Source organism: Apium graveolens, chromosome 9 (genome assembly GCF_009905375.1).
Source record: "Apium graveolens cultivar Ventura chromosome 9, ASM990537v1, whole genome shotgun sequence".
Classification (NCBI taxonomy): Eukaryota; Viridiplantae; Streptophyta; class Magnoliopsida; order Apiales; family Apiaceae; genus Apium; species Apium graveolens.
Genome location: NC_133655.1, coordinates 109,183,174 through 109,200,683, shown reverse-complemented (window position 1 = coordinate 109,200,683; position 17,510 = coordinate 109,183,174). Strand labels below are relative to the sequence as shown.

General features: G+C 34.6%; 3 protein-coding genes across 3 annotated transcripts; all 3 read left to right on the top strand.

Moving 5' to 3' along the window:
- The first annotated feature begins 6,556 nt into the window (after positions 1–6,556).
- Positions 6,557–7,027, top strand: LOC141685475 (secreted RxLR effector protein 161-like). The gene has a single exon (XM_074490569.1). The coding sequence runs from the start codon at positions 6,557–6,559 to the stop codon at positions 7,025–7,027; it is 471 nt and encodes a 156-aa protein (XP_074346670.1).
- Positions 7,028–7,817: 790 nt separating this feature from the next.
- Positions 7,818–12,894, top strand: LOC141684646 (phosphatidate cytidylyltransferase 1-like). The gene is made up of 10 exons (XM_074489717.1): positions 7,818–8,017; positions 8,168–8,319; positions 8,469–8,610; positions 9,045–9,201; positions 10,571–10,618; positions 10,702–10,776; positions 11,581–11,709; positions 11,793–11,849; positions 12,188–12,271; positions 12,366–12,894. The coding sequence occupies exons 1-10, from the start codon at positions 7,833–7,835 to the stop codon at positions 12,453–12,455; spliced, it is 1,119 nt and encodes a 372-aa protein (XP_074345818.1). The 5' UTR covers positions 7,818–7,832; the 3' UTR covers positions 12,456–12,894.
- A 2,632-nt stretch (positions 12,895–15,526) lies between these two features.
- Positions 15,527–17,382, top strand: LOC141687317 (alpha-1,3-arabinosyltransferase XAT3-like). The gene is made up of 3 exons (XM_074492552.1): positions 15,527–15,839; positions 15,922–16,023; positions 16,114–17,382. The coding sequence occupies exons 1-3, from the start codon at positions 15,725–15,727 to the stop codon at positions 17,289–17,291; spliced, it is 1,395 nt and encodes a 464-aa protein (XP_074348653.1). The 5' UTR covers positions 15,527–15,724; the 3' UTR covers positions 17,292–17,382.
- The last annotated feature ends 128 nt before the right edge of the window (positions 17,383–17,510 follow it).

Below are 17,510 nucleotides of genomic sequence, written 5' to 3'. Positions count from 1 at the left end.
TAGTAAAGTACGTTAAATCAAATGCGAGGGTATACGTGTCACAGCTAAAACAACCGTAGTATGTGTGTTATGTTCTGGCCAAAGTTATTTGATTCGAAATTAACAGGCACTCAATTTACCTTCATCTGGTCATCAGATTCATCAGTGGGATGTACAAGTATAAATTTACCACAGTAATTCTATACGCCCGAATGTACATATGCTCCGGATCGCCGCTACAAGCCTTCCTCAAATTTAACTAGGGATTCAAATCGTGTAAGATACATTTTCATCTCCTTTATTTATTTCAACATTCACTCTCACATTTCATTCTTTTTCTTTATGTCGTTCAGATGTTTTATTTTTAATAAATTTGGATTCCATTCATGTACTGTCACTAGTATAAATGTATGTGATTATAGACGTTAAAATCGGATGAACTGTGTGATCATACGATCACATTTTCGAAAGTGATAGTATATATGCTGCTGCATGTTCCACGAGAATAAAAAGGATCATGAACAAGTAATGGCCTGTGTATAGCTTTTTCGTATATTACGAAATCTCTTAATTTACACAGTCCTTGCCCTTGCATCATATTTTTGCATATATGCTTTAACATTTGATTAGTGTGGATCGTGTACTAGGCTATTGTTATACATTTAGAACACCTCGTTTCTTAGTTAAGATGTTCACAATGCATTGTGGACACACTATAAGAAAAACGGCTAAATTTGACCGAAATTTTTCGGTCATATTTAACTAAAATTGACTGCTGGCGGTCATATTTAGTTAAATATGACCGAAATGTGTCGGTCTTTTTTAGGCTGGTCAAATTTAGCGAAATCGGTCAAATTTAATTAAATTTGACCGACTAAATATGACCGCTCAAATTTGACTAACTAAATTTGACCGCCTAAAATTGACCGACGGTAGTCATTTATATTTTTTCACTCCTGACTTCAAAATTTTAAAAAAATTGAATTTCCCGCTCTTTATACATAAACATGACCAACTACGGTCAAATATGTCAAAATTATACATTTGACCGAGTGGCTCGCAGTCAATTTTATAAATTTGACCAATTCATTTTTGAATCACATTTATAAATATGGCCGCCGTCAGTCAAATTTATTTATGATAATTTCGTTTAACTTTGGCGGGAAATTTAGCGCCAAAAAGTTAAATAAGACTGCACCTAAATATGACCGAATGCGGTCAAATTTGCACCAATCAAATTTTGTTATCTTAGCGGGATTTTTCCCTCTCTTTTTTTTGGGATCTAAAAAATAAATATGACCGAGTAAATTTGACCGAATTAATTTTGACCGCTGTTAGTCAAAATTAAATCTTGACCAGTTACAAATAAATGACTGACCTTAAATTTGACCGTCTGCGGTCAAAATTAAATCTGACCAACTATAAACTAAAGTTGACCTTAAATATGACCGTTTACGGTCAAATTTAGCCGCAGTCATATTTGGCCGGTCAAATTTACCCTTGTTTTTTTGTAGTGACATCGGCGGAACCGGCCAAGGGGAGGGGACTGAATTTTGAGACAAGCAATTTGTATGAAATGAATTTACATAGAATTTTGGTGATGCGGGGATAGAGTTCAGGAAGGGTAAAAGATCACAGGAATGGGAACTATTTTGCAAAGAATTGATAGATTGACAAGACAAATCCTATTACTCAGAACCAAGTAGATTTTTAATCAAAAAAATCTAAATAAAATCCTAGAAAAGAAATCATCTGAGTGATAAACAATGGTTAGAGTGTGCTTTGGCCCATGCTCAAATTCTTCATCTGCTTAATTTGTTTTCTTAAAATACCAAACTCAAGGGCCAATTTCAAGTTAATAAAATCACAGCCAGCCAGCCCATTTGCTAATAACTTGAACTACTGCTCATTACATTATAGTCTATAAAGTAAATAACACATAACATGATAGTACAGATGTGTCAAAAATATGCACGAAAACAAATTAGTGACTCGGAGTCTCCGGGTGCAGCGTGCATGTTTGAGCAGTGAAGTTTAGTATGGAGAAATTTTGTGCAAATTATTCTACAAATCTTTAGCAAAATTGGGAAAAAAATGTAAGATTTGAAATAGTTTAAATGTGTGAAATAGAATACTTTTTAATTGGTATCCTTTACTATGTGTGTTTGTTAAAGAAATTCTCTGTCACCGTTACCAGCAATCATAAAACCTCAAGGTTTCATAATCTACTCATACTTAATTAAATTCACGCCCATTTCCTCTATGTTGTTACAATTTATATCTTCTAGTTCTTACAAGTGATGAATATGTACGGCATGGTAATATTAAATGCAACGTACAACTAATGGACAAACTAACAGATGTTAGAGTTGATTATATTTTGTGGTATATATTAAAGAAATTACTTAGAATAAGTAATTGCTACATTCAGAATTATCTTTTTTAGGTATATATTACCGATGGAAGACAGTGAACATCTATGTACCAAAGGAGGTGGTTTCGCTTATAGGATAAATTATCACACAGTGCACACAACTAATTATCTTCGTGATCTGTTCTAACAATCTTGCCAACTTGTCGTCCAGATTGGTTTTCAGATGCATGTGCTTTTCGAAGCTGTTAAGACTGAGAGATATATACTACAATAATGCACAAAAATAATAATCCGACTTCTCCCACTACACCTACTGGTAGAGCTCGGCATCGTAGACGGTCAAGTGAGGTTAGTAGCTCTGAGATACCGATTACTTGCAATGTAATCATCTCACCCAGACAATAAATTTTAATATTGCAATATAAAGTTGTTTAGCTAGCTGACCTATCTTCACTAGTTTACACTAATATACAACAAAACACATCGTTAAATATATTCAATTAAAGCTCAAAGACTTTCGCCAATAATATGACCTGGTACTAGATAATTTATCATGTACCTGTATGCCATGCTAAGCATGAAGATGCCACATTTAATTAGCAAAGCCTAGTCAGTTTCATTACAGGGATACAGATTACTCAGTGTCATATACTTTTACTTGTCTGTTCTGAGTCACAAAATGTTAAAATATGCCTTAGCTGCTGCCTTAGTTGTTTTTATTAAGTGTGTTTATTAGGCTGGTTCAGTTTAGTGTTTTTAAAATAAAGATAAGGTCTGCAACAATTAACTTGTAACTGCAGATCTGTTATGCAAGGTTAGTTTATATTTTTTGAATTAGCAGTTATTAGAGTAGTTATAACTTTTAGGATGTCTTTATGTAAAAATATAGTGATGTGTGTATTGTGGTGTGTTAGTAGTCTGATTAATGAAAAAAGCAATTTATGCTAGTTTTATGTTTTAAACTAACATATGGTATCAGAGCTTATTTCTTAAGGGATCTGTGTGAAGTTGGTATCGAGTGAAGTGCATTCAATTAACATTTTCACTCAATGAGTTCAAATTCTTATTCTCCCATTCCACCCCCTGTTTTCACTGGCGAAAACTACCAGTTATGGGCTGTCAAAATGACAGCATATTTACAGGCATAGGATCTTTGGGAAGCTGTGAAAGAAGAATTAGTTGTTCCACCAATAACAGAGAATTCTACAATTCAACAAATCAAGATTCATAATGAGAAGCAATCGAAGGTTTATAAAGCCAAAACTTGTCTATTTTCTGCTGTATCTGAATCTTTGTTCACCAGAATTATGAATCTGGAAACAGCCTACAAAATTTGGGAGTATCTCAGACAAGAGTTTCAAGGAAATGCACGAACAAGAAGCATGAGAATCCTGAATCTTAAAAGGGAATTTGAGTTGCAGAAAATGAAGGAATCTGATACGGTCAAAGAGTATGCTGATAAATTGTTTGAACTTGTTAACAAACTCAGGCTCATTGGTGAAGAAATGCCCGATAGTAGGCTGGTTGAAAAATTGCTTGTAACGTTGCCAGAAAGATTTGAGGCCAAAATCTCAGCATTGGAGGAAAGTAAAGATCTTGCAACAATACCGTTGCCAGAACTTCTTAGTGCATTAGAAGCTCATGAACAGAGAAAATTGATGAGAGAGGAAGCCATTCTTGAAGGAGCAATGCAAGCAAAATTGCAGATTCAACCAAGTCAAATTTTTGGTAGAGAAAAGAAAGATTGGCACAAAAATAAGGGAAACTTTAGAAACAATGTGGCCAATAAAAGAAATACATATTCTCCATGTCAACATTGTGGTAGAACAAATCATCCTTCATTTAAATGTTGGAGCAGGCCTGACGTAAGATGTAATAAATGCAATGAAATGGGTCATGTTGAAAGAATTTGCAGATATAAAGAAAAGAAATCAGATGATGCTCATGTTGTTACTCAAGAAGAGGTTGCGTATCAAGAAGATGAAGTACAGTTATTTGTTGCATCGTGTTATGCAAATATCAACCAAAATGAAACATGGTTAGTGGATAGTGGTTGTACGAACCACATGACAAATAATGTTGAACTCTTCAAAGAACTTGATCGGAAATCAACTTCAATGGTACGAGTTGGAAATGGACAATATATCTCCGTGAAAGGTAAAGGGTTTGTTGCAATTGAAACTCTCTCAGGTACTAAAATTATAACTGATGTAATGTTTGTGCCTGAAATTGATCAAAATCTGTCGAGCGTTGGTCAATTACTTGAGAAAGGTTTTAAAGTCTATTTTGAGGATAAGATGTGTGTCATTAAAGATTCATAGGGGTTTAAAATATTTTGTGTTAAAATGAAGGGAAAAAGTTTTCAACTTGATCTTATGGATAAAGAGCAGGTTGCGTATCAAGCCTCTTTAAAGACGACCGATCTTTGGCATAAGAGGTTGGGACATTGTCATCATTCGGCAATACTTAAAATGAAAAAATTGATGATGGTTAAAGACTTAGATCCACTAAATGCAAGCATCTCAAACTGTAAAACTTGTCAATTTGGCAAGCAAACAAGGTTACCTTTTCCAAAAAAGTCTTGGAGGGCCACAAAGAAGCTCTAGCTTGTGCATACTGATCTTGGAGAGCCATTCAATACACCATCTGTTAGAGGCAGTAGGTACTATATTGCATTTATTGATGATAAAAGTAGAATGACCTGGATATATTTTCTCAGATTCAAATCTGAAGTGGCTAGTGTGTTTTGGAGATTTAAAACATGGGTTGAAAATCAAAGTCGTTGCACTATGATGATGTTAAGGTTTGATAATGGCACAGAGTACACATCAAACTGGTTCAACACATTTTGTGAGGAGGCAGGAATCGAACATCAACTTACTGCACCTTATACTCCACAACAAAATGGAGTTAGTGAGAGAAAAAATCGAACTATTGGTGAAATGGCTCGTTGTTTGCTACATGAGAAAAATCTGCCTAAAAAGTTCTGGGCAGAAGCTGCAAATACTGCTGTTTACTTGTTAAATATACTTGCAACTAAAGCACTTGAAAATCAAACTCCATATGAGGTATGGTATGGTAAGAAACCTTCATTTTGTGATTTAAAGATATTTGGTTGTCTATGTTTTTCTCACATTCCTTCTGCTCGAAGAGATAAATTGGATAAAAAACCTGAGATTGGAATATTCATAGGCTATTGTGGTCCTGACTATAGAATATATCAGCCTCACACTGATAAAATTATCATTAGTAGAGATGTTGTTTTCATGAAGGAGGAACAATGGGACTGGAATGCTAGTGAAAATGATCAACTTTCTCTAGATTTTAAATTGAATGAAAATGATGTTGATAATTTCCCAGTTAGAGGTACGAGACCGCTTGCTGACATCTATGAAACGTGCAATGTTGCACTTCTTGAACCATCAAATGTTAATGAAGCAATGCATGATGAAAGGTGGATATCTGCTATGAAAGAAGAGTTGAGAATGATCGAGAAAAATAACACGTGGCAGCTCGTTGAAAGACCTCAAAACAGGAAGATTATTGGAGTAAAATGGGTGTTCAAGACTAAGCTTAATGCTGACGGATCAATAAACAAGCATAAAGCAAGGCTTGTGGTGAAAGGCTATGCACAAATTTATGGTGTGGACTTCTATGAAACGTTTTCTCCCGTGGCTAGGCTTGATATGATTCGTTTGTTGCTTGCTGTTGCATCTCAAAAGGGTTGGAAAGTTTTCCATCTAGATGTGAAGTCTGCATTTTTAAATGGTTACTTATAGATGAAGAAATCTATGTTAAACAGACGGAAGGATTTTTTGTGCAAGGTCAAAAGAAAATGGTGTACAGATTAATAAAGGCTTTTTATGGTCTTAAACAGGCACCAAGGGCCTGGTACAGTCGCATAAATAATTATCTCCTGAAACTAGGCTTTGTAAAAAGCCTAAGTGAATCAACCTTATATGTGAAAACATCAGGTGATATTATGATGGTGGTTTCCCATTATGTTGATGATTTGCTAGTCACAGGGAACAATCAAGACTTTATAAACGAATTCAAAGCTGAAATGCAGAAATGCAGAAAGAGTTTGAAATGACAGACTTGGGGATGATGTCTTTTTTTCTTGGATTAAAAGTGTTGTAAAGGAAAAATGAGATTTGCATCAGTCAAGGCAAGTATGCTAAGGAGATTTAAAAAAAGTTTTGTATGGAAGGTTGCAAATCTACTGATACACCTATGCAAGCAAGAGCAAATCTTAGTGAAGAAAATGATGGTTATCCAAAGGTTGATGCACACTACTATAGAAGTATGATCGGATGTCTCATGTACCTCACGGCGTCTAGACCTGACATCGTGCAAGCTATGAATTTTTTATCCAGATTTTTGCACTGCGCAAATGAAGAACATCTGCAAGCTGCCAAACGTGTTCTAAGATATATCAAAGGAACTGTTAATTATGGCGTCAAGTACATAGGTGGTCAGAGACTACATTTTTCTGGTTTCGCTGATAGTGATTGGGCAGGTGTGGTTGATGATATGAAGAGTACCAGTGGATTCTGTTTTAGTTTTGGTTCAGGTGTGTTTAATTGGTGTTCTAAGAAACAAGACATTGTTGCTCAAAGTACTGCAGAGGCTGAGTTAGTTGCTGCAACGGAAGCAGCGAACCATGCTATATGACTTAGAAAAATCCTAAAAGATTTGAAGCTTGAGCAGCATGAAGCAACACATATATTTGTTGATAACGAAGCAGCTATATCAATCTCCACAAAGCCAGTATTTCATGGCAAGACTAAGCATTTCAAGATAAAATACTATGTACTCAGAGAATTTCAGAATGAAAGAGAGATAGTATTAGTTCATTGCAAGACTGAGAATCAGCTATCTGACATTTTTACCAAAGCCCTGCCAAAGGAGAAATTTGAATACATGAGGCATAAGTTGGGAGTTTGCAGCATCAACGGCAAGGAGGAGTGTTAAAATATGCCTTAGTTGCTGCCTTAGTTGTTTTTATTAAGTGTGTTTATTAGGCTGGTTCAGTTTAGTGTTTCTAAAATAAAGATAAGGTCTGCAGCAGTTAACTTGTAACTGCAGATCTGTTATGCAAGGTTAGTTTATGTTTTTTGAATTAGCAGTTATTAGAGTAGTTATAACTTCTAGGATATCTTTATGTAAAAATATAGTGCTGTGTGTATTGTGGTGTGTTAGTAGTCTGATTAATGAAAAAAGCAATTTATGCTAGTTCTATGTTTTAAACTAACACAAAATGTTGTCAAGTAACCTTGTTTCCTGTTATGATGGCTTGCATTAGATCGATACTTAAATTTTTTATTAACACGTAATACCGACCTGATTGAATAAATTATTAGATTCAATTTCTAGTTCTAAATCAAATACTTTTGTTATTTGCTTTCAGGCTATACCTGATATCAGTAAATTAAATGGAACTCCTTTGCTTGTCAATGATACTGAGAAATACAAATCAATGCGGATTCGTGTATATTCTGCTTTGTGGATGCTTGTGGGATTCATATTGATGGTTTATCTAGGCCATCTTTATATTTGCGTGATGGTCATTGTTATACAGATACTAATGGTGGCAGAACTGTTCAATTTACTTAGAAGAGCTCATGAAAATAGGCGTCTTCCTGGTTTTAGGCTCCTAAATTGGTGAGAACTCACCTAATTTTAAGTTATTGTCTAGCAAAAGTTATGATCATGATTGGAAGTATCCAGATCATAATTGAGACAACTTCTAAAAACGAGTTTATGATAAATACATAGCTGATGTGTTCATGCCCAATATTATACTTGTTACAGGCATTTTTTCTTCACAGCTATGCTATATGTTTATGGGCGCATCTTAAGTCAACAACTCGTCAATACTGTAACTTCCGATAAGTTCTTTTACAAACTTGTAAGCGGTCTTATCAAGTATCAGATGGTTATCTGCTATTTTTTATATATCGCAGGTTGGTTAATATACCTGATAATATTTGCGTATCGTTTTTAAATTTTAGACTGTTTATTTTATGTATTGTGTTTCATCCTGTTTCTTAATATAAGTATGAAACTTATCGTCAAATTATTGACACTACATTACTTTTTGTTTTTGCTACAGGATTCGTGTGGTTCATTCTAACTTTGAAAAAGAAAATGTACAAGTATCAATTTAGTCAATACGCTTGGACACACATGATTCTCATTGTTGTATTCAGTCAGTCCTCCTTCACGGTGGCCAATATTTTTGAAGGAATATTCTGGTAAAATGGTCGCTAATTCTCGTAGTCTAAGCATGTTTAATGATGAATGATGCTTGAACTTACCTGTCAAATTGCCTTTAGAGTCTTGTGTTGACTTTTTCCAATTCTAATTAGCGTCGTGGAATGTGTAATTTTTTATGGAACATGAACATAAAAATAGTGTATCATTCAAAAAATGCAGCTTTCCATTTGTTGAATGTCACATGTTTGCCTTTTAACTGATTTGAGGAATAAAATGTGATATGATCATACTAAATAATGATGTCCTTTCTGACTCACTGCTATTGTTTTAACTTCAGGAAAGTGAAATGTGTAATAAATTATTTGTAGTTATTTTAGATATTCAAATAGAATAACCAATTCAAGAGTAATTTGTATCACTGTATGCAATGGATTGTTAATGTTATTAGTCTGTAATTCGAATTCTCGTGCAGGTTTGTTCTCCCAGCTCTACTTATTGCTATCAATGATGTAGCTGCTTACTTTTTTGGGTTTTTCTTTGGAAAGACACCTTTGATAAAGCTTTCACCGAAGAAGACATGGGAAGGTTTTATTGGAGCATCTGTTGCAACTATGATATCGGCTTTTGTGGTGAGTATAATCATATGTAGTTAAAATCATCACATCTTTACATTTCCTTTCCTCTCCTCAGTTTTCTATTTATTCAGTAGAAATTACACATTTCATGCTACTGAATCCGCCCTCAACTTCATGGTTTCGCGATGGAAAATATATGCCATTCTGAAGTATCTAAAAATACATCATTTGTTAATTTTATTGTATTCTGCAGGTGTTTACTTCTAGGCTTAATTATACATTAAACCCTGAAGTATGATGTTTTGTACACATAAATCCTCGAAAAATTAAGTCATACACATTAAACCCTTATGTATCGAAACTGTATATTTTGACCTTTATTCCAACAAACACTTCTAAATCGTTAAATGTTAGGTATCGGGTAAGGGAAATCTTGGAAAATAAATTAGACGGATACATATTATGTAATTTAGTAGAGGGGTTCATATGTTGGCGGAAAATGGACTTACAACTTTGGAAGAAAAAAATAATTTTTTGTCCACATTATCGTGCCTAAAATTGTGACATTTTATAATTCAGAATTTTTTGGCGGAGCAAGGGTCATAATGGATACATTTGACACATTAGGGGTTGATGTGTATGACTTTTTTCTTTAAGGGTTTATGTGTATATAGTATTATAATTCAAGGTTTAAATTATAATTAAGCCTTACTTCTATTATAATAATAACTACTGATTTATAGTTTAATACATCTGATTATTTCGTTATGAAATTTGTAACCTCATAAGCTATCGCAAAAGGATCCCATTTGTAGTAGAAATTAAGGACTTCATCTATCTTTTCTGATTTTAATCATTTCTATTGAAAATATTAAGATGAGCTGTAACATTGGTTTCACCTCTTGTAATTAATTTTATTTTAATGAAGAATGTCCTACATAAAACATGGAGATCTCTGTATGGAATACTGATTAAGATTTTTAAGGAATTTTTATTCTTATAATTCTTATAGTGTTGGTTATGTGACCTATGAGTGGAGTCCAACGTAGATCTTGCAGAAAAGTGTCCTGCATAGGTGATGGACAATATTACGAGTGTTGTCTATATATAATATTAGCCTACTGGGAAAGAGGCGATTTTCTGCATTTGTATTATTACTAAGAGAAAGGAGTTATCGATCTTTGAACTGAGGAAGTAGGCTTTTATTGTGTACAATATATTACCATGTCTAATAAAAATCGTGTATGTAGTTCAGGTCCTCATAATGAGCTCGATTACTGTACTCTCATTCATTCATACAAATTGTATATCCAAATGAAATAGTCTGTTCAGCATCTTTCTTGTCCTTGAAGCTTCTGAACAGAGCGTGATGTTACATTTCTTGAGATAATATATGTTGATTTACCACTTATACAATACGCAGTTTGCAAATATCCTTGGTGGCTTCCAGTGGCTGACATGTCGTAGGAAGGTATACTTTCAGATACTATTGTGCTCTAAAAATATTCAGTTCTAAAACTTCTCATGATGACTCATCTGGTTAAATCTTTGCAGGATTTATCAACCGGGTGGCTTCAATGTGATCCTGGCCCGCTGTTCAAGCCAGAATATTATCCTTTACCTAGATGGGTAAGTTGTACATTTGACTAATTTTCACATAAGGAGAGCAGGGAAAAACAGATGACACAAGATACAATGCTCTGTAACTAAACCTGAGATTAAAGTTTCTTCTTGCTAATTACCAATTTGATTACTATTCCCACATACTAAATATAAATGTCTTTTTAATTGCAGTGTGCATGTCACGAACAATATGCATTCATTGTGAGAGACCGGCTTAGTTCTAGAATTCGATAAAGTTCTTGCCAATTTTCTCCGATGGCTGTTTGGTTTATAGAGTTTTGTTATTTTCTAATCATCAGAATTGTTTATATATTAGTGCAAGAATGACTAGATAAAGTCATTACGGCATTTATGAGCATAGCCACTGTAACTTGAGGAAAAATTTCCGATAAAGATAATTTACTGCAGTAGAACTCCTGTATGGAGTACTCGATTTGCTCTTATCGTCCAATTTTGTCAAAGTCTGACTTATAAGGAACTCTTACCCTTCCTGTCCCTCTCCAAAGAAAAAAGTTGGGATTCCTACGAGATGCACCAACTACCTCCAACATATATGTTCTGAAATATAAATTGAAACCTCCAACATATATGTTCTGAAATATAAATTGAAACTCTCAAATTGTAGGTGTAAGCAAACAAGAGTAACAGTATATTGTTGATCAAATTTACAGTAATGAAATCCCATTTTGATTTTTGTGACACACATTGTGAGTGTAACATGTTTATGTTATTTATAACCCTGTTCTATTTTGGGATTATGTTTCTTATCTATTTAAACAAATGCTAACATGATTTACTACGGTCTTGCAGTTTCTATGGAAGGAGATGTCAGTCTTGCCGGTGCAGTGGCATGCTTTGTGCTTTGGTCTATTTGCATCCATTATAGCACCTTTTGGGGGTTTCTTTGCCAGCGGTTTCAAGAGAGCTTTTAATATTAAGGTTACTAATCATTTTCAGTACCTGGTTAAACATTATTCTCCTATGAAATTGCAGTAGTAAATATACTCATCCTTGTTTTTCAGGATTTTGGATATAGTATTCCAGGACATGGCGGTTTTACTGATAGAATGGACTGCCAGGTAATGTGCTTTTACAGTAATACACGATGTTATATTTTCTTTAAAATATTCCTCACATTTAATAGTCCTTCCAACTCAATTCACTTGTCATATAATTTGGTTTGTCACAAGGATACCAGCATGCACAAGAGTTCAAGAAGTTTTGTATTGTTTTTTGCATATATAGTGCTCAAGTCTTATGACAGAGTTGGGGGGTTTAGCTTCTGATCTCTTCCAAAGAATATATCTTTTGGATTGCAAATGATATAGAGCTCAAGTCATTTGTTTATAGATGCTGTACAGCTTCTGGTTGATCTACAATTAACAATAGTAAGATTGGTTTTTGCTTATATCTGCAGATGGTGATGGCTATTTTTGCATACATATATATCCAATCATTCATAATCCCTCAAACTTATCCTGTGGAGATTATTCTGGACCAGGTGAGTCTGTTAGGATCCCAAAATGTGGATCAGGGGCCAAAATTCCTTAAAATTTCCGCATTTCAACTTCTGAATAAGTTGCTTTTTGGTACAGATATTAAGGAGCCTTACTTTTGAGGAACAGAAAGACTTGCTAAAGAAACTGGAGCTGGCTTTGGCTGAGAGGCAATTTGGGACAATTTGAAGCAGCATTTTGTTTTAATGTTATTTTTTCCTCTCACGTCGAAATAGGTAATTACAGGAGACACAGAATGAGTGTAGGTATATCTACTTTTCACAAATGAATCAGAGTAGCATACTTTGAAATTAAACACTGGTTTGATAAATGAAAATATCCACCTTGGTCCATTATCTTTAGCTAAATATTTGTTCATCGTACTTGACAGTAAGAAAGTAACCGCTGTAATAACACCTGAATGATGCTTGTATTCCTGAGAGCCAACATATAAGTTGTGAATTCTAAACACATAAATATTGAGGTAGCTAATTCATACATATACAGCAGAAAATAATTGTGTAGTACCACTACTTTCACCACCATATAACCACTTGGAGAAGCAGAGTTGTCAGAGTGAGTAACAATCCTCACCGGGTCACCTCACTAGTAGTCTGCATGTCCTCAGAAACAATAATAGAAGTAGTTGAAGCCCAGAAAAAGAATATTTCTCAAACTAATTTACCACCCTAGGCGCCTCTCTGGTAACATTCACTTCAACAGGAACATACAGCCTCCTCGCAGCATTTACATTAAGTTTCTTAGGTTTGTCGTTTCTTTTCTTTCTCTCCCCGTCACTTCTCTTTTTTATATCCAAGTTGGAGGGGGCTGATCTCTCACCATCACAAGCCGGGGTTACTATTAAGAAATGACCAGCTAGGCTAACTCCCTCTGCATCTAAGGTATATATACAAACTTCAACACAATTTAGATGTTGACAAGTTGTCGTGAAAGCATCTGGTAGAAGAGGTTTTTCCATGTGAAGCCCTATCAGCAAAAAGACCTCATCAGAAAAGACTCTTTAAACCCACTCAATTGGAACTACATGCTTGATCGCTTAAATAGGTTACATAGGCAACTTGAGGTGGATTCACGGATGCATATCCAGTCACAAAAATCATTAAACCCTTGATTTCAACCCTTAAAATCCATCACCAAACATCGGAAAGAGCCATGAACAATCATTTTTCCTCTTTACACTTAATATCTTTTATACAAACTTTGGAAACAGTTGTTTTCCAAAAATTTTGAAAGTCATTTACATGGAAGAGCCCATTTTTTGTTTAAGCTTCATTTTTACTTATACATAGATGCCAAGGGTCATGGGGACTTGTCCATGAATTTCACCAACCAAACCTTTACATAACTTTACTCCATTGTTCATACCTAACCTCTTCTTTATTCTTTCAGTTCATACGTTCAGTTATATTTAGAGGGTATCCGGCAAATATGAATGAGATTACTTGCTTGGCGTGACATATATTCTTTTTCTATTAAAAACTATGTTTAATCTGGTACCCCTATGTATGATTTAGATAAGTCTTTCTTCTAATAATCATGAGACTTCAAAAGAGTTAGATTACTTTACATAGTAGAGACATCTCAAATTTGATTTTCTCGTATCCTCAAAATGCTAAATATTTATTGGAATAACAATAAGAAATACACGAGTTCTTAGAAAGGAGGAGCAAGTCCCACAATAATGCATTAAAATGTCATACATACGATCAAACCCGTTGATCATATGAATCTCCGACTTGCAAGGTTAAAATATATTCAAACATTCACATCGGACGCTAAACTTCTGATTTACTTTTTTTTTTGCTGATTAATTACACACCAGGAATCGGCCTCTTTACCTCCACTGCACTAACCCTTTGTTGGCTCTTGTGATATACTCTTACATGCAAAAACGAATAAAGGCTAAGTTCTCCCTTCGAGGGAGTAAAAGTTATGATAATGATTTCACATTTTCAGGCAATCAACAGTGTGCACTAACTGATTACATCCGATCAAAAGGCATTGTATCATGTAAAAAGGATTGTATTCTTTTGAGTGTAGTGTGCAACTGTACATGCACTGTCATCGATTCCACTGTAATTTGTTACAGTATATTACCATTACATTATCTCTTCTTCTAGTTCATGGGGATGATGGTTGATAATTTTGAAATACAGTAGTTTTGTCCCATTGGTTATGTTTTATTGTGCTTCAAAGGGCTGTCCGCCTGTCCCGATGTTTGGCCTCTTGTATTCTTGCTCATTTACACAACCGACAACACTAAAGTGACCACATCTCCATACACCAAAGTTTTAAACACTTGCAGCCAAAGTGTACTTTGAATCAAGTCTTTTTTATTTTATCAAACTTCTCTTTCTCTTTCCCCTCATTTTATATATCCCACTAAGTACTGGTGTTATCTTTTGACTTGCAACTTGATTATGATTTATGAATGATGATGATACTAGTTAAGCAATCTTAATACGGTACGTTGTAGATTTGCCGACATCTTAATCTTCAGCTCCAACGAGAGGTGACTGTTTTGAATTTCGGGTTGTATTTGAATATGTAATAGGAGTCAATTCCGGGACGATCCCAGATAAACTAATAACTGAAGGTGATATGAAAAACATCTGAACTAACGTGAAAAACATTTTGAATTGAAGAAAAATAAAATATTGTTGACATGGTACTAGCTTGGCAAAACCAAACTTACTCAGCGGATTTGAAAAATTATTATATGAAAATGACACATTTCTTTAATGTTTAAACACTAATACAAAACTCAAGTGTCAGGTTGGTATCAGTTGGGGCATATAACAATAATAGCATTAAGCTGCCAGACTTTGACTCATGTTATAAACACAGCGTCTTTGTTTCTACTATATATTAAGTCTGTCATTTCTACCGTGATTACAAATGCTAACTTTCATCATTTTGATATTTATTTCAGAGTTAATTATATTTTGCAACCCCACATTTCATTCAAAAATAAAACTACGTATACCGACTTTGCAAAAAACGGTTTAAAATCCTTAAATTTCAATATTAAATACAACATGCAGCTCTTTGACATTTTTTGATAAAAACTGTTTAAAATTTAGCTGGTATTGCATAACCAAACAAGTTGTACCAAGGATACCATGTGGCATATGATGCTTTGTTACCAACAATTGAAGAATTTTATATAATTTTTATAAATTATTGGACACACTACAATGATACAACACATTTACATAGTAACAGAAGAAAAGCATTTGAAATGAGGGAGCTGATGATGACAAGTGGCAAGGAACTTATAATAACTACCAAGACTCTGTATCAAGATTAGACAGCCTAACAGATAAATGATTTACTCTGCAGTTTCTAAATGTTTACTAACATCATGTTAATTATGTTTATGCAAACCCCATAAAAACTACTCCTTTTTATTAGCTTGATAAGATTAAAATTAGCAGATGGAGAAGGAACCTAGAAGGCTTCTTTTTAGTGCAACCCCATTAGTGTTCTTGCTTCTAATCACTCTGCTTTACACACAATTATTTGCTTCTACTTCTCTTCCTTTCAACAAATGTAATCCCTTCATTTTTCTTGCTTTTCTTATCAAATTTGATAACTAATATGATAACTTTACTTGCATTCTTTTAAACTGCAGGGATGCAACAGTTAGCAAACTGGAAGTTCAGTGACAACAAGTTCAATGAGGCAATAAAATATCAGGAATCTTTCAAGCCTAGTTTAAGAAAGCTACTAAAAGGTTTGTTAATACATATAGTTCCTTTATTTGTTATGAATTGTTAATGGATATTATTGTTAAATGAAGAAATCCCGTGCTCGAAATCTACAGGAGAAGATCAGAGAGAGCTTGAAGCTAATGGATTTGCATGTGATTTTGATTTCTACTCCAAGGTTTGCGTTGCAAGTGAACCATTATTAAGGATTGATACTACAAAAATGACAGTTCAGTTGCAACTAAATCAGACCTGTCCACAAGATAAAACAGCGAGGATTAGGCCATATGCAAGGCAAGATTCTAATGAAATTCTGAAAGATACAACCCCAGTTCAGATCATGCAGCAAAACATTTCAAGTTTACCAGCTTGTCAGTACATTCATACTGTCCCTGCTGTTATGTTCTCCTCCAGTGGCTTCCGGGGAAACTTATTCCATGAATTTAACGAGGTTATCATCCCTTTATACATCACATCTCGGCACTTTCAATCCAATGTACAGTTTATACTTTCTGACTACAACCCTTCATTTGTGAGAAGATATGCACAAATTTTCTCACATTTATCGGGCTATCGAGTTATGAATCCGGCCACAAATGGAAGTGTTCATTGCTTCCCTGCCGGAGTTGTGGTTGGACTCAAGTTCCATAATTTCCTGTCCATAAATATTTCCAACGATATAAACCCGGGAGGCTACTCCATGTTAAACTTCAAGCAGTTTCTAAGAGAATCATACAATCTAAAGGAATTTCATGTGGATACAAAAAAGCCCAAGTTACTTCTTATTTCTCGAGTAAAATCAAGAGCATTTTTGAACCAAGAAGAAATGGTACACACAATGGAAGACTTAGGCTTCGACATAGTCATAGCAAGGCCTAATCAGATGTCCAATTTATCCAAATTTTCAGAAATAGTGAGCTCATGTAGTGTCATGGTTGGAGCTCATGGCGCTGGTTTAACGCATGAATTATTTTTGCCTGTTGGCGCAGCAGTGGTGCAGGTGGTGCCGCTTGGACTTGAATGGGCATCAGCTACGTACTTTGGTGAACCAGCACGAGTCATGGGACTTCATTACTTGGAGTACAAAATTCAACCGGAGGAGAGCTCGCTTATTGATATGTACAGTCGTGATGATCCGGTGATTGTAGATCCAGAGTCTATATTCTCTAAAAGTTTTGAAGCTGGAAGGGCTGTATATATAACTGGCCAAAATTTGAAGATCAACATTTCTAGGTTCAGGAATACTCTTGTTAAAGCCCGTGAACTTCTTGGACATGATAGTTTAGCTCCTTGAGATTGAATATGTAAATGATTCTACAATTTTTGTATTACTTCATTAGTTCATTTCAATTAAACACTTGAACAAACAGGTATGTGTTTTTTCCCTTGTGTGTTCATCAGGTTAACGGTTAAGCATGTAAAGTTTATTCATTTGTTCAAGGTTTTTTGTTTCTCCACGCGACTAACATGAAATACACTACATTAGATATTGTAAATTAATAAGCTAATTTTT